Here is a 24,284-nt window from a genome sequence, read left to right as displayed (position 1 = left end):
CGGAGTATGTGCCCCTGCATCTGCATGGGGCAGACTCCAGCTGTGGGCCAGGACAGGTGTGGGAGGGAGCCACGGCTCATCCTGGGGGGTGTGGGAAGGGAGGGGCGCAGCTCTTGCTGCTGCCTCCACCACTCATCTGGGAGAACATGGTTGGGGGGAGGTGTTGAACCCCTGGATCGGGGCGGGCTGGGGCTGGGGCTGTGCCATGCTCTTCCCAGCCAGGCAGGTGTGGGTGCACATGCCTCCCATGCTCTCCCAGATGAGCAGTGGGAGCAGTGTCAGTAGCCACCAGATGAGCATCGGATGAGCAGCATATAGTTTCAGGAGCCACCCTCGCTTTCCCCCCCTTCCTTCTCCTGGACAAGCTGCGGCTTCATGCCATGCCTTCCCCACCCTAGCCCCACATGCTCCCTTACCGTGGGGGCCTTGATCTGTCCCTCCACACCTCTTCCCTCCCCCGTGCCATCCCATCCCTTCCCCTGTCCCCTCCCACCACACCAGACATACCAGCTGCAGGCAGCTCTCCATGCTGCTGGCTCTACTCCTCACTGCCTATGTGCTGCACTGTGGCTGTGTGCACGCACAGGCATTTATTGGACAAAGTATTGGCCACATCAGGCCAATTTCTGATGCAGAAAATTTTCTTTATATCGGCACTGATCCAGTATCATTCTGATGTATTAGTGCACCTCTAATTGAAACCTGTTCAACTATATAAATCAGTAGTATGCTTATCACCAGTACTGCATTCAAGTGTAGACACTTTATTGTGACCAGAATGTAGCAAGAATGTAAAGGACTCAGGAACAAAAAATATTGATATAGATGTGGAAAGACTTTGAGGAGAGGTTGAAAATTTGGGTTAGTTCAGTTTAGGAAGATTTGATATGTCAAATGATTAGTTGTATACAGAAAGTAAATCAGGACTCTTTTTATCCATTCTTACAGTAGAAGGGCAAGGGAACATTAAAAGAAATTGAAAGGTAGAAAACTTAACATTTGAAAGAAGAAAAACTTTTTCTTGTTTCATTATTTTTTGGCACTTAGTGATGTAATGTGAAATGCTTAGTGAGGTTCAAAAGGGGACATTTATAGCATGGATTTTCAAAGGGGTATCATGGGAGCTAAATGAATTAGGTGTCCAACTCCCATGAAATCTTTGAAAAATTCTAGTATGTGTGAATAAGTGTAACCTCTGTAGAGAGTTAAATGGAATTTGAAAATTGTTTAGAAAATAGATATGCAGGCCACATCATTGTTCATTTGTAGCAGTGGAAGTTTTTGCCCCTGTTCCTTGTGCCTTTCTGAGTCTGGTGTGATCCTGGTCTGGGAATGTCTGGGTTGCAAACTATAGTCTTGTTCTTGGGAGAGTGAAGCAGCAGGGCAAAGCCCTCTGCCCATTTCTCAGTCTGTCTCTGGTCTGAAAAGCTTTTGAGACCCCCAGCTGAGAAGCTCTGGGTACCCTGGGTGTGTCAGAAGTCAGTGGAGAGCAGCTTGGGCCTGCCCCTTCTCTCCCCTTCCTGTCTATTGTGGGGGGAGCAGGGAGAGGGAGCAGCTGCCCCTATGATTGCTCCAGAGTGGTGTGAGCCTTTCCCCGTGGTTCCGCTCCTGGGTCCTGGGAGAAGTAAAGCAGCAGGGAAGCGTATAAGTAGTGCAGTGCAGTGGGGGAACTTCCACCTGCCTCAGTGGGTACAGGGCATGCAGCCTGGGGTCTTGTGGCCTGTGCTAGCACTACTTCTGTGGCGTACACCTCCCACTGGTATGTCCCATGGGGCATGTGGCCCCTGGCTGCTTTGAAGTCAGACAGCTCTGCCTCAGAGTATAAGCTGCTAACCTTTGGGAACAAAATTCTCCTTATGAACATTTTATTTCATAGTTGTCTACTTTGTCATTTCTTGCATTTCTGAAATATTTGGGCACTGGGGATGAGAGATACTGGACTAGGTAAAAAACTGTTGTGACCTGCTATGATAGTTTCTGTCAGTTTATTATTAGGTTGTTTGCAGTCATGAGAAACAATGGAGTCTTTATATGCAGTTTTATTACTTTATATTGTGCTTCTCTGTTCCAGAATGTTTGATTTTTTGTTTGTTTGTTTGTTTTTTTTAGGTTCCAGTCTGAAAGAGAGAGTGGAGATAGAAATTTTGCAATAGGCTATTACTTGAAAGAAAAAAAGGTTTATGGATCTTTTGTGTATCAACTTTACAAGCCTTGTATTATTCGTTAGTCTTATGCTCTGCTGTCTGTTGTATAGACTGACATTACTGACGATGTTTAAAACATTATGCACAACTCATACAGTATTTCCCAAATAAGTTTTGTGAAACCAGAAAAAATGTAGACACATTTAAAAAAGTTACTAGAACATCTTTCACCTCATTTTTGCAAATTTGGTTAATGATTGTAAAGCTACGTTCTTTAAACTTTTTTTAAATACATATTTTTTTCAGCAAAACCAACATTTGAAAAAATGTATGTGCAACTTTAAGTGCTTCAATATAAGGTTAAAGAGTCATTGCAAATATTTCGCAAAGGTGCTTTAGTGTTTAGTGTAGTTGGCTATATGATATTTGTATTTTTTTTAAATTGGAGGTCATTTCTTATTTTGGAGTGTTAATACTTTTTTATTTTTAAAAGTTTTTAAATTTAATTACACTTAATTTAATTTTACATATTAACAGCAATTTAGTTTGACTTTTTGATCTTGAATTTTATTTAATATATGTGTGTATATATGTAATTACATAGTTTGTGTGTGTGTGTGTGATTACTTTCTTTAAGCCAACATGTTTTTAAAAGATTTCTTTTACTGCTTTCCACAGTGTTTTCCAGAAGGCACAGATATGGTTGCTATATTAGACTTCTATTTCCAGGTAATTCCTACTAAGTAATCTTGCATACTTTTTGTGGATTTGGATTTAAGCAGCCCAGGCTGAATTATTCATGCATAAACTGGGTCATTAATGCTATTTAGTTAAGTTTGAATTTAAGTTTGCTCTGCTTATTATTTGGGAATGAACAATATGCATTTGAAATATCAAAACTGTTTTTGCTGATTTACAAGTTTCCATTGCTAGTGTAGATTGTAAAAATTCAGTAAGAGAATGTATGGTGGTTTGAGTTACGGATAGCTGCATTATTCATAAGGGGTTTTGACAAATTATTAGGTTTCTCTGTTGCTCTTTCTTCATTGTTACATAATGGAAGGCAGGCTAGGGTGACCCATTACAGCAGCCATTTTTTCAAACTTTTTAGACTCAAAGCACTCCTCAGAAAATACCATCTTTTAGTTTTCACTCATTTTTTGACTCCATAAAAATAATAGAGCAATTTTTCTGTTGCAAAGAATTCAAAGACCACAGCAAGTCAGAATTTTTTTAATGTTATGGATTCCTATTTGAACTCTCTGGGTTTATCTCATGAATCATATTTGCACATCTAACAGTGCTAACAGTATATGGCACCCCCACAATCACCCTTAAAAGGCTCTCAAGGCACCTTGGTTGAGAATAACTGCCTTGGGGACTACCTGGTTCAGCAGTGCATGAACATTTCTAGGCTACAACCCTCTTTGTTGAATGCTGTCATCCTTAACCATCTCATGGGAGGGAAAGGCTTAACTTTATAGTATGAATACAATCCCATTATAGTATAAATACAGTCGTGTGCATACATTTTATTGGTAGCGTTGAAGTAATGTTGTTGCCATAATGGTCCAGGAAATATGCAAGAGGAAATAATTTTTCTGAGCGATAGCTTTTATTAGACCAGCATGTCTGGGACATAGATAGCCTTTCAGATATCATCCAAATTCTTGCCATATAGTTTATTGAAAGTTTAAAGATTAGTACCATATTTACCCGAATGCAAGATGTTGTAAAAATTTAGAACAAGCCTGCAATAATTAGATTCTATATCTGATGAATTTTATAAAAATTGTTATGATTTTTCCTGCATAGAATCTAATTCTGGGAGGGTAATCATAAATTTGCAATACTTCCCCCACCACCACTGCAGCATGGAAAGCAATACGGGGGGTGAGGAGAGAGAGGATAAGTTATGAGGGAGTCAAGCAGCCTGATTCCTTCCTTGACCTCTGTCTAGGCTCTCTCTGCTGCCTGCATGCCTCACCATCCTCCTTTTCTGCTTACCCTCAGTTGCGGCTCTGGTTTGGGGCATGGAACATATGGTGGATCTGGCCCTTGCCTGGCCAGGTAGCAGCAGTTGTGGTGCCTGGGTTGGAGGTGGGACAAGAGCTGCTGCCACTACCATTGTTACTGCCTGACCAAGTTAGGGCCAGAGCAACCATATACTCTGTGCCTCAGGTCCAAGTGTGGCCAGAACTGGAGCCATGACTGAAGGTAAGCAGGGGGCAGAGGCAGTGGGAGGCAGTGGCTTCGACTCTGACCCTTTACCTCATGGCAGTCTCACCCATCTGAATTTCTGGTCACATGCCCTTACCCACTGATTTCTGTACCAGTCTCTTTCCTGTTAGCTTTTTTCTCCCAGTCTCTTGTCTGTCTGGTCTCATTTCTCTCCTTTTATTTCACCTCTGTTTCATATTTGTCTTTTTATATTCTCTTGCGTATTTCTCTTACATATACCCAGCCTCCTCATCCTGTCTCAGTTGTTTCCCTGATCCTAGTTTCCCCTTCTCCCACTAAGGAATTAAGTCCAAGCCTGGTTCTTGTTCCTGGAAGAACATTTTCTTCTTCCATGCTGCCTGGGTACAACAAGGGTCATAACAAACACAGGAAAGAACCTTGTACTTTCAGTCCATCTTGTAGAGCAGTGGTCTCCAAAGTGGGGTGTGTGCATCCCAGGGGGTGCATAAGACAATCCATTGGGGTGCGGAAAGAAAATATTAGACTTCTATTTATATTTATTTTTTATCTAAAAAAAATAAGGAATTAAGCTTTACTAATATTTAGTATATGAATTGACACTGGTGCCCTCATTGGTCTTGTATATCAGATGGTCAGATGTCATGTATGGTATGCGAGTAGTACGTGTATATAATTTATAAATAAATAAATATACATATATTGGGAGTGCATGCTCAAAATTTTTTTTACTGATAGGGGTGCATGATCAAAAAATTTGGAGACCACTGCTGTAGAGGATGTCCTGCTCATCCCTGTTCTGGACGTGTTAATATGAATGGAATTCTCAGGGACTTTAAGCTACTAAAATCTAAGAAGTATCTGTTTGCAAACCTTAACTTTTCAAAGCTTATAATTTGGCCTAAAATGGGCAAGTTACACACCTAACTCAGAGGCCACCCCATGCCAAATTTTGGGTCTGCTATACAAAGTATGAGGTTGCTTGGAAGTTTTAAAAGAAAAGATTGTTAGAATATACGTGTATGTTTTTATCATGGATGAATGCATTTTTCCTATCCTGGTTTTTGGAAATGACTAGTGTTCAGATGAAGATTTTCTTTGTAAAAGTACATCAATGTATAAATAAATCAGTCTGAGCTGGATGTCCAGCTTGGAAACTTTAGCTCAGACTGTAAAAATCTGGCAAAGTTGTAAGTGACTGAAAACAGAACCTTATACCAGAAGTGCCAGGCGTTCTTAATACTAGAAGCTTCTACCAGTCCCACTTACGTGAATGAATTGTTTTATTAAATTATTATAACATCATTTGTCTAGGGACATTGGGTCACTGCCCTTTAGTATGCTGTGGATATATAGAAATTTTAAGTGCATATAAATTATTTTCTCTTCTATAAGCTGTGTTCTATTGAAGTGACCTGTGAATCAGCCAGTGTGATGGCAGCAACTTTGGCTAATGGTGGCTTTTGCCCAATCACTGGTGAAAGAGTACTGAGTCCCGAAGCAGTCCGCAATACCCTGAGTTTAATGCATTCTTGTGGCATGTACGACTTTTCAGGGCAGTTTGCCTTCCATGTAAGTAACTTTTGTATGCTAATTGCATCTGGCAAGGAAAACTGATTTATGTTGTTTTTTGAATAAATGTCCAGAACTGATCATTCTATACTTCAGTTGTCTTATTCATCGCTCAGAGACTTAATACAACATTGTTTGGAAGTATGTTATCTAAGAGTCCTCAAATTAATCATTATAAAGCATTGCAGATGCTTTTTATTGATACTTTTAAATTTGGAAGCAAACAAATTTAACTTTAAAGAGGTATCTTTAAATATTGTAGCCTAGATTGAAAAAGTGTATGACTGAAACAAACATAACGGAAAAAAATCCAAAATTAAGGCTTTGTACAGAAATTCAGTTCCTCCTGGGAGAGTTGCATCTCTCTCGAGAGAAACCACAAGTGTATAGATGTTCAAGCTTTTTCTCTCAGGGTAAAAATGGCTGCTTAAAGAGAAAAATAACCTGGGAACAACTAGAGTTAAATCACTGCAAGGAGAGTTTTCCCTGATAAGAGTGAATGGTCTGTCCATGCTGTGGCTTTTCTCAGAAGAGAACATAGTCCTCCAGCATGTGCCCTGGGAGACAGTGTGTGGTTTGCTGGACTCTGCTGCCTCAGCAGGAAGCAGAACATGTCCCCTTCACAAATTGTTATGTTGTGCTGCAAGGAAACACAGGCTGACAATGAGCTGTACGTGTCAGCCAATCAGGGCTGCCCTATGCACTGCTGCCATCTGTTGCCAGGCAGATCAAAGGAACCAGCAAAGCATACTGAGATACGTTCACAGTCCGTCCGTCCATCCCTGTCCCACCCACCCCTATTTCCACCCCCTCCCCAGGCTCCACAGTATCAGCATTGTAAGTTCTCCACTTGTTAGGCCTCAGCATTTGAATGTCTATACATGTGGCTCTGAGTGAGGGTTTGTTTTTTTTTCTACCGTGTGAACAGACCTGGTAAAATAATCTCCCAGATTATTTGAATGCATGTACACAACCTAAATTAGAATCATGCACACCCGCATTTACTCTGTCCTATTTAGCCTCTCTTAAATTGCCTGGTCTAATGTCTTATTAAAGAATGAACAGCATGTTATGTACTTCCAGTGTCTTTATGCAGTGCATTCTGCGTACTTAAGTTTTTGAGTACTAAAAATTTTACTACTCTTTAGTTGTTTTTGCCCTTTGTTTTGAGCCCTTTCAGTCTTTTCATTACATGCTTATACATTTGGTAAAATTAATTCCGATGGTTTGAGGGACCTAAAAGCTTCTTGATCTTGAGCTTACAATACTTACTAGTGTAATTGATGTTTGATGTCATGTGACTTGAGATGCACAGTTACTTGAGGTACAAACCATTTTTGTTCTGATGCTCATATTCTACCCTTTTCAGCTAACGGTAGGGTTTATATTAATTTTATATTAATAATGACTTTTTTAGCATGTCATTGTTGTAAATCATGAATGACTTGTTAGATACTGTATTTACTTAACTATAAAAACCCCTGAATATAAGATGACACCCCCCCAATAATTAGATTCTACATATATAATTTTTTGTTATAATTTTCCAGGTAAAGAATCTAAATATTGGAGGGTGTCTTGAGTTTCCCACCTCCCACTCCCCTCTCCTCTCCTCTCCTTCTCCTACCACCACCACACATATGCCACTGGAAGCTTAGCCCTGCCTGGCTATGCAGCAGTGTCAGTGCTGCTGATTGGCTGGGCTAGCAATGCAGCAACTTTGGCACTGCTGATTGGCCAGGCAGGGGAAAGAGTTTCCATGTGCTGTGTGCCTGGGAGAGACCCCAGCCTGAGCTGGAGCCAAGCTTTGCCTGGCATTAATGGGGAGGGAAAGTAGGAGAGCAGAAGTTGTATAGGGGAAGCAGAGGGAGAGGTAGGAGGCTGTGGGCCTGACTTTGGTCCCAACTTGGGCTCAGCACCACAGTCAGAGCTGAAGCCAGCCACTTGCCCCTCCTCCTGCTTTGTATGTAAATATAAAAGAAGAAGTTTTTTCCTCCCATTGATTTTGTGGGGGGTGGAAATCTCATCTTGTATTTTGAGTATATACAGTAGCTATACGTTGCCACCTTTCTGCTGTATTACACAGACCTGGTTACATTCTGTGCTCTACCACTGACTGGCTCTCTAACTCTTGGAAAGTAACTGCTCTGTACCTTACATTGTCTGTGTCAAATGAAGTTGATAATGGTAACCCATTTGCAAAATTATTCACGACTTCTGTTTTATAAGTGCTATATAATGGTGGTGTATGAAAGTGCTAAGTGTTATAATATGAAAGATAGAAATGTTAATAGAGGACACTAATTCTTTCAATTACCTATAGGTTGGTCTCCCTGCAAAATCTGGAGTTGCAGGTGGTATTATTTTGGTTGTTCCTAATGTAATGGGCCTGATGTGCTGGTCACCTCCTTTGGACAAGATGGGAAACAGTGTTAAAGGGATTCATTTCTGTCATGTAAGCAAAGCTTCTACCTTCCCCCTGTCCCCCCAACTAGTATTTATTGAAATGATTTAAGTTTACTCTGGTTTGATTTTATGTTCCTTTGACCTCCTAGACCAGGATTCAGCAACATACATACAGCCTGCAGGCTGGATCTGGCCTAGGGATCCTTTTATGTGGTCCACAACTCTGCTAGAGCTTTAGCAGAATTTCAGCTGTAGGGGGTTTCTAGGGGGTTTCACTTGGGCATCAGGGAGAAGTGGTGGCAGTGGTACTGCAGTGGGGAGTGGTAGCTCTAGTTCTGGTGGTTCAGGACTGGCTTGGACATGGCCCATGCTAGATGCTAAGGGGGAAATTAGATTTTACATTTAGACCAGGGGTCAGCAACAGTTTTGGGCAGAGTGCCAAAAACACCCCAGCCTCAACTTGTAAGATGTTGGCATGCCAGGAGTGAACAGCGGGGATGCCATGAGAGGCTTGATCCTTGTTGTAGCAACACAGCATCCTCATCATCTGCCCCAAGACTCCATGTGCCAAGCAAAATACCTTTGTCACGCTCCGGCACGCATGCCAGGGGTTGCCACCCTTTGACTTAGACCAGGAGTTCCCAGATTGATATGTGTACCCTTGGGGGTATGCAAGATGCAGCTGGGGGTTATGCAGGAGAAATTGTATAATGGCAGATTTAATTTTCATTAAATTTTCATTAATTTTTTCCAGAGCAGGGAGAGCCCAGATGTCTTAGCTGTTAGCTATTCCGATGCTTGCCATTTCTCTAGTGGCAAGTCAGACCTCTGCAGGCAAGAAGCAGTATTAACCCTTAGTGTGGGAGTGCTCACAGCACATTTTAACTTTAATGCTGCTTAACATTGCACAGATTTAGCATAGTCTAAGTATAATGTTTAATTTCACCTTAAGCTGTACTGAAGCAGGCCCCTGCTGCAAAATGTTGCTGGCCCCTGCTCTAGGCCCATCAGGTGTATTTTCTCACTTTTTTTGCAAGTTTAATTCAAAATAAAATTTAGTTTCAGACTTGCAAGCATTTAAAAAATATGATTTAAGCCAGGATCAATCAGACCCTGGCCCATAGGCCAGATCCAGCTGCAGCACCACGTCATCCACCCAGTGGGGCTCCTCATGGGTTTGGAAATGTGGTGGTGAGGAACAATGCCACTGCTTTCCTGATGCCAAATTTCCTGATCCACAGGGAGCCTGGGCCCTGTGCACTGGATTGGGTACTTGATCCCAGCAGTCAGAGCTGGGGAAGGGGTGGTGCTGGGCTTGAAGGCCCAATCCCATTTGGGGGTGGAGGGGTCAGTGGGTGATACTGGACACCAGTCCCAGCACTTGGGTTGGGGGGAGGTGGTACTGGACTCCTAGCACCCAGTCTTAATGCACAGGGCTTGAGTTTTTGTCTATGTAGAAGTGTAACTTTGGCCAATATAACTCCATTCTTATTTTATTAGCAGTGAAAGTATTCAATCCAGTTATTGCCATGCTAGTCTGTCAGAAGTATGTGGCATTTATAAAGTCTTTCAGTGAATAATACATACTAAGTCAAAGGTGTTACTGCCGTTTGTGTATTCATGCTCAAGCTAACTTTCAAATACCAAGCTGCAGTAGCAATAGCATGGTAGTTTGATTAGCACAGGGCTGAGCGGGAGCTGCAAAACGCACCAGGGTCCCTGGATGAATATCTAGGCAGCTAGCCTGTAGTGAGCTGGTTGAAATCTTTGTCTACATGAGTTGTAGTCACACCTTTTGACTCTGTATGTGTTACTTACTGAAAGACTGTTTCATAAATGCTACGTTAACATGATTTTGAAGTCAGCTGCGTAACCCTTTTTTCATTGCGTTAATTAAGGATATTGTTAATTCTAATCCAAGTATGTTTTTAAGTCGCGTATCAAAAAGCCATATTTTCTGATTGAATTTCAGACTTACTAGGTAAACAGAGGGATCTAATGAGAGACCTGATAACTGGCAGTCTTCACATATTGACAAAATGTGTCAAATGTTTATAAAGACAGCAAAGAAAAGCTGCATGCCAATAGTACCTGTAATTGCATTTTCCCATAGGGATTTTTATTTAATTAAATTAAAAATCAGTGACTACATTGATTCTTTCTTGTTTAAGAGCTCAGAGAGCTGAAATGTTGCTATGATAGACAACTCTGTGAAGCATATATTACGAAGTTGCATATGGATGTATGGGAGAATTGTATAAATGAGCACCAATTTACTGCCAATTATAATTTTGTTTTTAAAAGGTGTTTGCTAAAATATGTTTAAAACTTGATATACACACATTATAATCAAGACAAAATGTTTTTAAGGTTGTTTTGTAAATGGTATAATCCACCAGAGGCTACTCTTATGAGTGTTGAACTTAGTAACATTTTTGGTGAAACAAATATTGAAAGTGTTAGTAATGTCTGCTGTGGGTGAGATGTAATAAAATAAATTGTCAGGTGTATAAAAGATGAGGTTTCTCCTTTTACAGGATCTGGTTGGTTTGTGCAATTTCCATAACTATGATAACCTGAGACACTTTGCAAAGAAACTTGATCCTCGCAGAGAAGGTGGTGATCAGCGGGTAAGCTAGATATGTTTTTTGACCATATATTTTGTGTAGTCTTTAGATGGAAAATGCAGGGTTCATCTGTAAGCATAAAATTGCTCAATTACATGTATTGCTTTAAGCTTAAGCAAATATAACAGTTTAGTTCACTAGCACACTATTTATAAGCATGTTTGTCCTATCTATGACTGGGTTTATATAATTATAAATACAATTTGTATAAGATTCATAGTTGTTGAGGAGTTGAGCATTTCTTCACCCTAGGTAGAGTGAATGTATGATATTCACTAAAAGTCATAAGTTTTACAGTTGTACTTTCTTTGTGGTTGATATTTGATTGACTGGCCTAGTCTTACTGTCATCCACTGCTATGCATGATGTTCACTGTTTTTTACATTGTTGTCACTGAGACCAGAGGACACAGACTGTGTTCCAGAGGCAGTTCACTCAGTGTTGTGTGTAGGGAAGGCAGCCTTGCCTTGGGCTAGACTAGTACCTCTCACTGATGAGCAGTATTTGCAGTTTTTGAAGTGAGTCTACTCCAATTGGTTTGTATAAAAAGCGTGATTTGATAGATGTTCCAAGGTCACTTGAGAATAGAAGGTAAAAGTAGACATGTTTTCCTTAAGGTTTTAATAGGGATGTAGAGGTGTCTCTGGGGAAAGATATTATAGAAGGATTTTTTAATATGCTTTTATTTGCATGTATGCTTCTAATGATAACATAAAATTTGAATTGCGTACGGCTGGAAAATAGACCACAACTGTTTCTAACATCAAAGTGTAGGGAAGGGTGAAAGCTGACAGTCTGTTCACGTTTGATTACAAAATATCAATAATTCTCAGGTTGTTTCTTCAAATACACTAATAAATAATATATGTTGCTTGAACAACTAGCATACCTTTGGACCATTCGACTATGAGAGTCTCCAGCAAGATCTTGCTTTAAAAGATACAGTGTGGAAAAAAGTGTCACCTGAGTCAAACGAGGACATCTCCAGAACCGTAGTGTATAGAATGGAAGGTCGGGGAGAGCAAAACTAAAGGAATGGGCTGTAGTTACAAAACGTTCTTCATTATAAAAGCACTCAAGAATCTCTAGATTAAACTTGGATTTGAGTATTGTTTTCTTAATATTTTGCTTGTATATAAAATTTGTGTAAATACTGTATGCCATACAAAATTGAATGTCAACTTTTAAAAAAAGAATGAAAAACAACACTATTAGCTGACATTTGTAGTTCCTTTAAGACAAATTTACATAAACATAATCTAAGTATCTTTAAAGATATTCCTACTTTGATATATCTGAGTAATGGAAGTAATTAAAGATGGACTCTTCAGCTGAGAGAGATGATGTCATATCTGACATCGTATCTGATTTGGAATGAAGAGATTGTAAGTATATAACACAAAATAAAATCTTACTGCCAAAATATAAAAAATAATGAATTCCCTAATAGTTTTCTTTTAAACAGATATAAATTATGAATCTGGTACCACCTGTCCATAATCTTAAAGAGTTAAGGCAGGATTAGATTTCTTTGCACTGTTAGCAAAAATAAGCAAAGTTGATTTACCAAATCTTACTTTTTTTACCAAATATTTTTAGTAAGTGCTACTGAAATTTTGACAATAAGAGCAAAGTATCTTGTAATAGTATAAAGCTGCTTTACTTGCTAGCTCACAGGATTATTATCAGAGTATTTTGAGTTACTTGCTAGGAGCTTGTACTGTCAGTTGGTAGCTAAGGTTCAAAAGTCTGCCTTACTAATAATGCTGCAGTCTATTCTTACAGAATGTAAGTAACATTAGATAGTAGTAAAGTAGCCAACTGAATGGTGAACAGAAAATATACTTAAATTTTAGTAAGGATTATTAAAACAGTGTTTACAAAATAAATCTTATTGAATGAATTAATTTTCAACAGATGAATAGCTTTGTGTGTGCATACATATACAGCAATTTTATTAGATATATTATTAACTGTTTTCTTTTTGTAGTTTGAGTTTCCACCTCTTAAGTACTACTTTAGCCATAAAGCTTTTTTGTCTTTTTTGTTTTTTAAAACACGTCTTTTAAAGCTTAAAGAATGTTCTGTTGGATAGCCTGGCCATCTATGAAATGGTCACAGTAACTATTGAAATTAGTTTGTGTTCCATGGATATTTGGCAAAAGGCCAGTTCTTTAATTGTTGAGTCGAAACATAGATGTTTTGCATTGATGCTGATTTTGTATAGAATTCTTTGTTGCTTATGTTGATGTCCCTTTGCACTTGCCTTCAGTATTTTGTGATTCTTACACCCTACATCTCTTAGCCACCATACAAAGATTGGTTTTAACTCTGAAGATTTGTCCAAGAATTTTCATGAAAACTATTCATTTGCATAAATAATAGCTCGCTGATAATTCAAGAGCTAGTGATACATATGGATCCTGTTCACAAAGCTCCCTCTCCTGTTCTGCTTTCCCAAGAAGTTCCAAGATATGCAAGTATTTATATTTTGCACAAGGAAGAGTATACATTTATTAAAGAATGGATGGGAGAATATGCCAAGCTATGTAGGATATTCATAAAAGAAAAATAACCGTGAAGTAAGGCATATCTGTGATAATGAAGAAGCCTATCTTGACCATACATGTTTTTGCAAACTTGTGAAGTGCTTCAAGATGTTATAAAAAGTATTGCTGCAAATAGGCTCAAATGATATTTTTAGAGCAGTGCATTATGAAAGCATACCTGTATTATTGGGCTATGACTTTGAAGTAAATAATTATAATAGAATTGCATAAGCAGAATAATTCAGCAAACTAACTTGTGCTGTACTTAAATCCTGATAAAATGAACAGGATCAGTTAAAGGCACTTAGAAAAAAGGGCATATATTATTGAATGAAAAATAAGCTTATAATTCTATACCAGTTGTCTTCCGAAATTTAGAAGGAACGGCATGTACGAAAACATCACATTATGGTAAAACAGAGTTAGAGAATGATACAGATAATGGGTCTGATCCTGCAATTCTCTTTATGTGCATCTTCCAGTTGTTTGATTAGCTCAGAGGTGGGCCAGATGCGGCCTGCCAGGCCATTCTACCCTCCCGCGGGGCCCCTAAAGAATTTAGGAAATTAATATTTATCTGCCCCTGGCTGCCTGTCATGTGGCCCTCGATGGCTTGCCAAAACTGAGTAAGCGGCCCTTCACTTGAAATAATTTCCCGCCCCTGGATTAGCTGGTATTAATACTCAGACTAACAAGAACAGTTTGCATTGCTGATTTCACATGCTGAATGCCATTAAAATGCACCTGTGTGAGGCAAGGCATTCTTGGCTATTGAGCAAATCCTAAGATTTGTTTTCACATTATTTTGAAACAAACATAAAAACTATAGCTAAAACTGGAGACATTGTTCCTACTGGATGCAAACCTTATAATAGAAATACAAAACTTGTAGAGTTTACAGATGTAAATTGCAGATGGAATTAAGTGTAGAGGAAACAAATTATAGCTTTGTATTGAGCATGAGTACATTTACAAGACTCAAGTTGAATTAAACATGTATATACCTATAAATAAGAATATCCATGGATTCTTTTCAAAGTTTTGAAAGTGGTAGAAATCTTCATGCCTCAGACCCGAAGCCAGTCTCTAACTGTTAGGGGTTAGGAGGAAGCTTTCACTTGAACCAGTTTGCCCTGCAATTTGTGTTTCTCGCAGTTTCTTGCTCTTTGTCTAAAGCTTCTGGTTATTGGCTGCTGTTGGTGTACGTATTCACAGCTAGTGGGACCACCATTTGAACTATTATGGCAGTTTTTGCAGGCCTATGCATATGATTTGTAAACAAGGCCCTAACAAACATGGTGCTAGAGGTTAACCATTGCATGTTTGTTGAAGATATTCCTACGTACATAAAGGTGTTATTGGTCATTTGTGTTACAGTTATACCAATTCTTGATATTCAAGTATTTTAGTAGTTTTAGTTTTTTTTCTTTTGTCAGCATCAATAACATTTCATTGGAAATGTACATGCTTTTATAAACTTTGTTTTAGCATTTGTGTTGTACTTTTGGTTCAGTTGTGTAAGTTACTCTTTCCATTTTTCATTTGACTTGTATGTTATTTATGTATATTGATTTCTAGCATGCTTATTTTTGTATTGTGTAATAAATGTATTTTAAGCTTGCTTTTTATTGTATTTTGTATTTATGAAGTACGGCTTGCATTCAAGTATATTTTTAGACTGAAGTGAGATTGTGAACATGTCTTATTTTAAATCAAGATGAAGTTTCTGGAAAAAGTAGAAACAAGGAATGATTAGTTAAACATTAATTGACGATACTATAAAGATTTCTCCTTTTGTATTTTGTTCCGAATTCTTACTTGGTTTTCTTTTGACTTAAGGTAACAAGTTCAAAAAAATCAGTTAACATTGGTCTTTCTGTTTAACTGCCACTGTAGACATTTTTTTCCCTTCTAATAAGTAGATGCTAATGTGATTGAGCTCTTAGTTTTACTCGTATAGCAAAATTCCTGATGTCATTCTGCACCCACGTTGTTCAGAGAGATTTCAAGTTGAAGGCTTATGGCAAAGCAGTTGGGAAGCATGTTGGTTGTTTGTTGTCCCAAAAGAATAATTGTAGTTTAAGCTTAATAAAAGTTTAACGTGTATATATTATTTACAATCCAGGAAATATCCCAAGCTTCATCTTAACAGTATGACTGTAGACTAGTTTGAGATTGGAACAGTTGATATAGTGATTCTTGCAGTATTCTGGGGCAATATCTGACTTTTGAGCAAAGAGTACATAACTCTTGGCATATTTTCCACCCTCTGTCATAAATTTAGCATTTGATGTTGCTAGAGGTAGTAGAAGCTTGTGCAGAGACAGAATGCGGGATATTAGAGATTCATAACAGACATTCTATGAGAGCATTTGCTTTTGAGATTTAACTGTAAAGTGGAGGGGTCTTAATAGTTTTATTTGTTTTTGCTGCAAACTAATAAACTGCAGTAACTCATGACATGCTTTAAAAATAACAATTTTACACAAGTGTTGAGGGTACTTTTGCATAAAAGATCACTGGTGATTATTTTCTATCATCAATCAAGAAGATGAAGATAAAGAGGGGCAGTAAATGTGAATCACTATGAGCGAGGTTAGAAACCTTCAGTTAGTTTTATAGGTTCTTTGTACCTCCTTTTTTGTTTTTGGATGTGCATTTTTAATTTGTAAACAACCATATTTTGGAGGACAAAGGAGACTAGGGGAAAATACTTAAATTTGCTCAGGCATCTACTTCTGTATGTTGTAAAAAAATATGATTTTGCATTTCTTTAGGTCTTGATATACATGTTATTGACTTGTAATACACAATATTTAAACATGAGCCTCATCATTTAACACCACAATTCTGTTTTTTAATTTGGTTTGTGTTGAGCAAAATAGCATAATTTTTTGTTTCAGTTGGAAAGCTGGATTGAATATTCTAAAACGTTACTATTCAACAGCTAAATCCAGCCTTTTTGTTTGCCGTTATGCTTAGAGGTGCACCGTATCAGATTGGCACCGATAAAAGGAAAATTAACAGTATCGGCCTTTTTTTGGCTGGTGTTAACCAATAATGCACCAATAAATATAATATCTTCTGGCTGGGGCCCCCGGACACGTGCACAGCCTCACAGAGTCAGGAATGCAGCTGGGCAGCATGGAGAGTATGTCCTGCAGGTAAGTCTGTGGAGGGGAAGAGGAGTGGGGGAGGGAAGGAGTGTAAGGGGCCAGATCAAGTTCCCCCACAGTGAGGGAGTGGGGCTGGGGCTGGTGTCCGTCCAGCAGCGGGAGACACAGTCATCACTGCTGGTGGACAGACAGGGGATGCGGTACGGCCAGCATGTGGCTTCTGGGGCAAAGGCAGCAAAGCGAAGAGCCTTGAGCCCACAGCAGGCAGCCTACTTCTGCCTTCATTCCACTCAGCTCCACTCCTGTTAATAGTTCCGGTGCTTAAAAATGGTGGTGGCAGTGCTTGAATTAAGCTCATTCAATGAGCTTTAGTTTAGGCACCCCCACTGCCATTTTTAAGCACTGGGATGCTGATCTTTGGAACAAGTCGCCCAAGCCTTCACCCCACTCCCCGCCCCAGCCCTGGGGTCATACGCACTGCTCTGTCCCTACCCCTGCCCCACTTCCTCCCACACCATGGTGGCCTCCATCTGCAACCCCCCTTCTCCACGCCTCTTCTCCTTCACAGACTTACCTGCAAAGCGCTGCTCTCCATGCTGCCCAGCTGCATTCCTGTAAATCAGTTATCAAATTTCATAGACATTTGGACTGGAAGGGACCCTGGAGATCATCAAGTCCAGCCCCCTGACCCAGGGGCAAGAAGTCAGCAGGGATCATAGGATCCCAGCAAGATAAGCATCCCAATGTGTCTTGAAGGCATTCAAAATGGGTGCTTTAACTGCCTCCGGTGGCAGTCTGTTCCAGACCTTGGGGGCTCGGACAGTAAAGAATTTCTTCCTTATGTTCAGCCTGAATCTGTTGCAGCGGAGTTTGTGACCGTTCTATCTTGTCATCCCTTGGGGCACTGTGGTGATCAGACATTCCCCCAGATCCTGATGAGCACCCCTGATAAATTATAGGTGGCCACCAGATCACCCCTGTGCCTGCACTTTTCTAGGCTGAAGAGTCGCATGGTTCTCAGCCTCTCATCATAAGGTCTGTTTTCCTGACCTCTGATCATGTGCGTGGCTCTCCTCTGCACTCTCTCAAGCGTCTCCACATCCTTTTTGAATTGTGGAACCCAAAACTGGACGCAGTACTCCAGCTGCGGCCTCACCAAGGCCGAGTAGAGTGGGAGAATGACGTCCTATGATTTGCTTGAGAAGCATCTGTGGATGGAAGCCAGCGTTTTGCTTGCTTTACTAGCTGCAGCATCACACTGCAGGCTCATGTTCATCTTGTGGTCAATGATGACCACCAGGTCCCTTTCATCTGTAATGCTAACCAGCGTAGCACTGCCAAGTCTATAAGCATGCTGCAGGTTTTTCCTCCCAAGGTGGAGAACCTTGCATTTTTCGGTGTTAAACACCATCAGGTTCTCATCCGCCCACTTCGTGAACCTGTCAAGATCTGCCTGGATCATCCTCCTGTCCTCAGGTTTGGATGCTTTACCCCAGAGTTCGGTGTCATCGGCAAACTTGGCCAGTCCACTTCTGACACCAATGTCCATGTCATTGATGAAGATGTTAAACAGTATAGACCTTAGGACAGAGCCTCGAGGGACCCCACTGGTCACCGCGCACCAAGACGATTTGGCTTCCGTCAACCACCAGCCTCTGGGTCCTACCACGGAGCCAATTCCCCAGCCAGCGGAACGTGGTGATGTGGAGGCCACATTTAGTCAGTTTTGCCAAGAGGTGATCATAGGTACCAGATCGAAGACTTTTTTAAAGGCAAAATATACGACATCAATCTCTTCCCCCTTGTCCAGGTGATAGGTCACCTGGTCTTAAAAGGAAATGAGATTGATCAAGCAAGACCTACCCCCAACAAACCCGTGCTGGGTATCCCTCAGGATATTGCTGTCAGCTAGTCTGTCAAGGATGGCCTCTTTGATAATCTTTTCCAAGACCTTCCCCAGGATAGAGGTCAGGCTAATGGGCCTGTAGTTTGCCAGATCTACTTTCCTCCCTTTCTTGAAGATTGGCACGACATTGGCCTTCTTCCAATCTTCAGGCACTTCACCAGAGCTCCAGGAGTTCTCAAAGATCCGTGTCAGGGGCTGAGCGATGATGCTTGCTAGCTCCTTGAGTGCCTTTGGGTGTAAACCATCAGGGCCGGCTGACTTGAAGGTATTCAGCCTGTCAAGGTGTTCCTTCACGAGGTCAGGTTTGGTGGAGGGTAAGGAATCTCCCTAACCCGGGCCTTCCTGACCCACAGTGGGCAGGGGCGTCCCGTGGGACTTGTGAAAAACTGACGCAAAGTACCCATTTAGCAAATTTGCTTTTTCATGGGCATCAGTTGTCCCATCTGGTTTAGGAGGGGTCCAATGTTGCCCTTGCTTTTCCTCTGGCTCCCCCCCACATATCTAAAAAAGAACTTTTTGTTGTCTTTGATATCTGTAGCTAGCTGGAGTTCCATCACAGCCCTGGCTTTCCTGGTTTGTTCTCTGCAGGTCTGGACCAGTGCAGAGTATTCCTCCTTGGTGATGGTTCCAGTCCTCCATCCTTTGTAGGTCTTCCTTCTAAGACGCAGGTGGTCTGCCAGTTCCCTGGAGAGCCAAGGGGGCTGCTGTGCTCTTTTGCTGCCTTTCTTCTGAGGCGGGATCGACTTTGCTTGCACATCCAGGATTGCTCTTTTGAGGAGCAACCACTCCTCTTGAACTCGCCTCCCCTTTAGGTTGTGGCCCTTTAGGGCCTCACTGACAAGCCTCCTTAGCTTGTCAAAGTCAGCTTTCTTGAAGTCGAGGACTTCTGTATTACTGACTGACTTGCCAGCTTTATGGCAGGTGGTGAAGGTATCAGCTCGTGGTCACCGTCACCCAGCTTCCCTTCGATCCTTAGGTCACTGATTAGGTTGTCCCCAGTTGCCAGTATGAGGTTGGGCAGCGCTTTACCTCTCATTGGCCTGTAGACTTCCTGCGTCAGGTAGAGGTCATCCACACACAAGAGAAATCTTTGCGAGTGCTTGGAATTGGCTGAGCGCTCCTCCCACAAGATGTCTGGGTTGTTAAAGTTTCCAATGACACCCATACACTGGGATCTTGTGTCCTCAGCCAATTCCCTGGCAAACTCCTGGTCAAGGTCTTGACCCTGGGCAGGGAGTCTGTAGTAGACTCCCACCATAGTATCTCCTGTGCTGTGTTCCCCATGGATTTTAACCCAGATGGTCTCAAGTCGTCCACCGTGGGTGCCAATGTCAGCTTGGAGGGACGCATAGCTTTCCTTGACATAGAGAGCTACACCACCGCCCCTTTTGTACACTTAGTCCCTCCTGTATAGGGCATAGCTGTCTATACATGTGGCCCAGTCCTGGGTGGAGTCCCACCAGGTCTCTGTTATCCCTGTGACATCATAGTTATTTACATTTAGCAGGAAGACAAGTTCTTCCTGTTTATTCCCCAAGCTCCTGGTATTTGTGTACAGGCACGCAAGTGTTCCTTTGGGGGCCCTTGTCTTGCCTACAGATGGTTCCATGGCTGGGGCAGGGGTGGGTTCCCTTAACTGCCTTGGCCTGCTGGCTTTGCAAGGCATGCTCAGCGGGCCAGCAGTGGCAGTAGTCCCCCGCCATCCCTCGGTGGGCTTAGTTTAAAGCCCGGTGGAGCAGGTCGGCCAGTCTGGCTGAGAAGAGCCTCCTCCCCAACGGGGAGAGGTGTGGAGGCCATCGCTTCCCAGCAGCTTGCTGCCTCTCACCAAAGAGCAGACTGTGGTCATGAAAGCGAAAGCCTTACTGATGAAACCAGTGCTGCAGTCTTTGGTTAACTACCTGGATCCTCCTCTCCCTCAGCCCATAGCCCGAGAGAGGGAGGATTGAATAAAACATCACCTGTGCCCCCAGATTCTTAAGCCCCACTCCCAAATTCCTGTAGCGCCTCATGATCTGGCTGATAGTGGTCTGTGGGCTGGAGGAGTTTAGGGATCTTCTCCAAAATGTCTTGGAAGTGGGCTCCTGGGAAGCAGCGAACTTCCTGGGCTAAGGGGTCAGAGCGGCAGATTGCCCCCTCAGTCCCCCTCAGGATGGACTCTCCCACAACAAACCCTTTGCGTTTTGTCTAGGGGAGAGTGGGGGCATTAGCTACAGTAGTGCCTGTGTTGCCTGCAGGAGCTGACAACTCAGCAGACTTTTCTGGGGCTGTGGGAGGTTCATAACTTTTGCAAAGCTGCAGTGGGGCGGGGGCCTTGGTGCGATGGGCCTTGAGGTTCTTGACCACCTTGGTCCAACCCCTGGGCTGGACATAATGGGAGGTCCCCAAGTCCTCCCTTGTCCTGGAGGGAGACCGTGGTCTACCCTCCGCCTACTGGGGGGGAGAAGGGCCTTGCAGTAGGAGTCAATCTCCTGCTTACAGTCCCTGATGGTGTGCAGTCTTTGGACTGGAGCTCCTCCAGCTGGCGTGCCAGAGACCCCAGTAGGGACCAGACCTCCAAGGGGAGGTGGCCATGCTTCCGGGCCCCAGAGCCTGAAAAAATAACAGGCAGCCCCTGCAGCCGAGAGTCAGAGGCTCCGTCTGCGTGGAGCCCAGAACCATGGGCTCTGTCTGGGTGGCGGTCTCTAAGGTGCCAGAGTGGGGGGCTGCAGACCCCTTGGGGTGCAGCGTGTGCCCATCTGTGTCATGCCGCTGGTGGACTGGCTAGGGTTGGGACTGTTTTTTATAGGGGGCACACAGGCAGGGCCTTGGGCCCTCCCACTTGCCCTCCTGCGCGAACTCCCACACTAACTCATGCGCTGGGCCTAGGAGCGCATCTGTTTGCGTGGCCTGTTCACGAGGCTTCAGTTGCATGGCTCCCTAGGGGGCTGGACAAAGTAGGAGCTGAGGGGGAGGAAGGGGGGCTTGACCCTCGGCCCGTTTAGCCTGCTCCCAGCTGGCTAGGTCCCTCCCTCCACGGGCCCCTGCTTACCTGGGGCAGGCTGGGGGTCGTTGGGGGCCCCTGGGGTCACGAAGGTGCAGTGGGCTTACACCTGCGTGTCTCGCTGGGAGCTGGGACCAAACAGGCTTGTGCTGTTGCTGGACCCTTTACGCACATGTGTAGAAGGGCCGGCCAGTGCCTCACTACTTTTTGGGGGCTAGAGGGGCTAAAAGGGGCCCCTCCCCCACACCTAGGGAAGGAAAGGTGGGTATTACCTCCCTCCCCCCCCCCCAACCTGGCTCTTGCTGGGGGTCCCCGGGCTCATGGGGGCACAGCAGTCTTATACCCATGCATCTTGCACCAGAGCCAGGACCAAAAAAGATCATTCTTGGCCAATATGCCTGAATCGGCTTTTGGTATCAGTCAAGAAAATCTTCATTGTTGAACCCCTAGTTCTGCTTAGATTTGCAATAGGGATGGGTTATAACATGCATTAGTATATCTAATGCATCATAGGTGGATATTTTGTCTTATTGCTTTGTTCAGGACTTTAGGTGTCTCAGAGATAATTCATACAGAGATAAGGTAGTTGGAATAGGAAAGGGTTTTAAAACATCTTGGACATGTAGTAGCACTTAATTGCTTTGCAAAAAAACTTCTCTGACAGGTCTAACCAAAATCTTACCTTTAGAACTGTTGATGGGGCTGAAAAACAGACAAATCTGTTGACACCTTTTAATATCTTTGTGCATCTTGAGGGAAGAAGCGCTGTTTAGTCTGTTCCTAACACACTTGTTTATATGTGTCAAATTATATGAATTAGCGAAACTAATATGAACATATCATGTTCTGTGTTTTGCATAAAGGTTGTCAAACTCATGCCAGCCAAGTGAGTGGCCTGGATCAAGTGCATAGCCCCTGCCTGCTCCCCCGGTACTTCATACTACATCCAGCACACACAGCAATTTTTTCCCCCACAATCTGCCCAGTCCAGGGAGGGAGAGGGGGTTAGTTACCAGTACTTCATCTTTTGAAGATGAGGTTGTATTTTGTGAGTTCCTGGAACCAGAAAACCAGGTAGATAAATTGTCCCTAAATGTAAATGAAGACATCATGTTCCTTTCTGGGGAAAACGGCATAAAAAAATCAAATACTCAGTTTTCTGCATTATCAGATTTTCACATGTTGGACAGTACTGAAAGAGAGGGTTCAGATTCAAGTCTGGTTTCTGGTGTGGTGATGTTTGTTTTTTCAGACATTTGACTCTGAGAGTCAGACATTTCAGGAGGTCAGTGGAACCATTTAGACCTTATTCAGCCTTTTTCCTCTCAAAAAAACAAACAACAACAACAACAAAAACCCAAACCAAAAACAACAAAAAATGCCCCCTGCTCCCCACCCCCCCCCAATAAAATTAAATGATGGAAGTTTAGCCTGTTTAGCCACCTCTCATATTCTCAGAATAGAAAAATCTATTTAATTTGTAGTCTAAACTGGTATGCAAAAGCTGGGATTTATTTTTCTTTCCCTAAATTTAGATGTATAAATCAGTTACATGTGTTTAACATGTACTTGGTTAACGGTGCCTCAGATAAATTGTACAGACATATCACAGAAACGATCAGTCTTTTCTGTGTCCTAAGACTGATCAGCCTTCCCAAAACAATTGACTGTTATCTAATAGTTTCAAACCAGTACTTTCCTCTTGAAGTTGTCTCTTTGTTTGTTTGTATTACATTCATATACATATCTTGATACATGCACTTACCTAATTAGAAGTAAGGGCTTTGATATTTTGCATTTTTTCAAATATTTGTTGCCTACCAACTTATTTACACTATTTTCCTGTCACGTCCAAGATTGTACAAAAACTTTGTGTAAGAACATAAAGTAAACTGCCACTTTCATCTTTTTATACACTGGTAAGTCACCATATGAAACAGGTGTTCTCATTGCCAGGTACCAAAGGTCACATCTCATTTGTATTAAACATTGCAGATTTTAGTCACTGTAATGTAATTGTGATCTAGTTGGAAGATGCAGCATTTGGTCAAGCATGTGGGACTCCATCTGATTTACTGGATTAGTGTGGAGTATGCCTGTAGGAATGTTACCTCTGAAAGTAGTATTTCTGTGGTGAAGGCAGGCCGTGTTGACCATTTCAGTAAGCACGATTATCCTTTTGAAAACAATCTTTTGAATTTCCATTAATTCATAAATCACAGTTTAGAGAAATGTTTTGGAGAGATCTTGATGCAAATTTAATACACGTGGCAGGGTTTTTTAAAAACTGCATGTCCTTTTATGTGGGTAATGAATAAAAATAAACATTGGCTGGGAACGTATTTCTAAATCAGTGGCCAAATGAATCACGAGCTAAGGTAAAGAATATTGGTTCAAGAGGCTATTTAGTAAGCCCTCTTTATTTAGAGTACATGCTGACAATACAGTGAACTAATAACATGGTGCTGAGCGATAGGAAGAATTAATCTTGCTTGTTTCCTGTTGATGTGATTCTTAGTCAGACTTTCTCCTTGAACCAGACACGTTGTATGTTCAAGAATTATATATTCAGTATGAAAACAATTTTTAAGTCTTCAGACAGTAGCAAGCTTGTTTTTGTTTAAAACGTGTTTAGCACGTGAATCTCTCTTTTTTTATTTACTTATTTATTTTCCTGTCTGAGCATTATCATAGTATCATAGTAGCTAGAGTCGGAAGGGACCTAGGTAGATCATCTAGTCCGACCCCCTGCCTTGGCAGGAAAGAGCACCGGGGTCAGATGACC

The 24,284-nt window shown here is 42.0% G+C and overlaps 1 protein-coding gene across 2 annotated transcripts in view; it reads left to right on the top strand.

Moving 5' to 3' along the window:
* The window catches only part of GLS (glutaminase), a 93,837-nt gene that overhangs the window by 38,688 nt on the left and 30,865 nt on the right, over positions 1-24,284 (top strand). For both annotated transcript variants that reach the window (XM_019553743.1, XM_019553744.1), the window contains 5 exons: positions 2,110-2,176; positions 2,823-2,873; positions 5,739-5,915; positions 8,239-8,370; positions 10,859-10,951. In XM_019553743.1, the coding sequence (XP_019409288.1) occupies positions 2,110-2,176; positions 2,823-2,873; positions 5,739-5,915; positions 8,239-8,370; positions 10,859-10,951 (520 nt within the window). The remainder of the gene's footprint in view (positions 1-2,109; positions 2,177-2,822; positions 2,874-5,738; positions 5,916-8,238; positions 8,371-10,858; positions 10,952-24,284) is intronic.

This window comes from Crocodylus porosus, unplaced genomic scaffold (assembly GCF_001723895.1).
Source record: "Crocodylus porosus isolate Cpor-Errol unplaced genomic scaffold, CroPor_comp1, whole genome shotgun sequence".
In the NCBI taxonomy this organism is placed as follows: Eukaryota; Metazoa; Chordata; order Crocodylia; family Crocodylidae; genus Crocodylus; species Crocodylus porosus.
The sequence above is the reverse complement of the archived record's forward strand: the minus strand, read 5'-3'. Positions and strand labels throughout refer to the sequence as shown.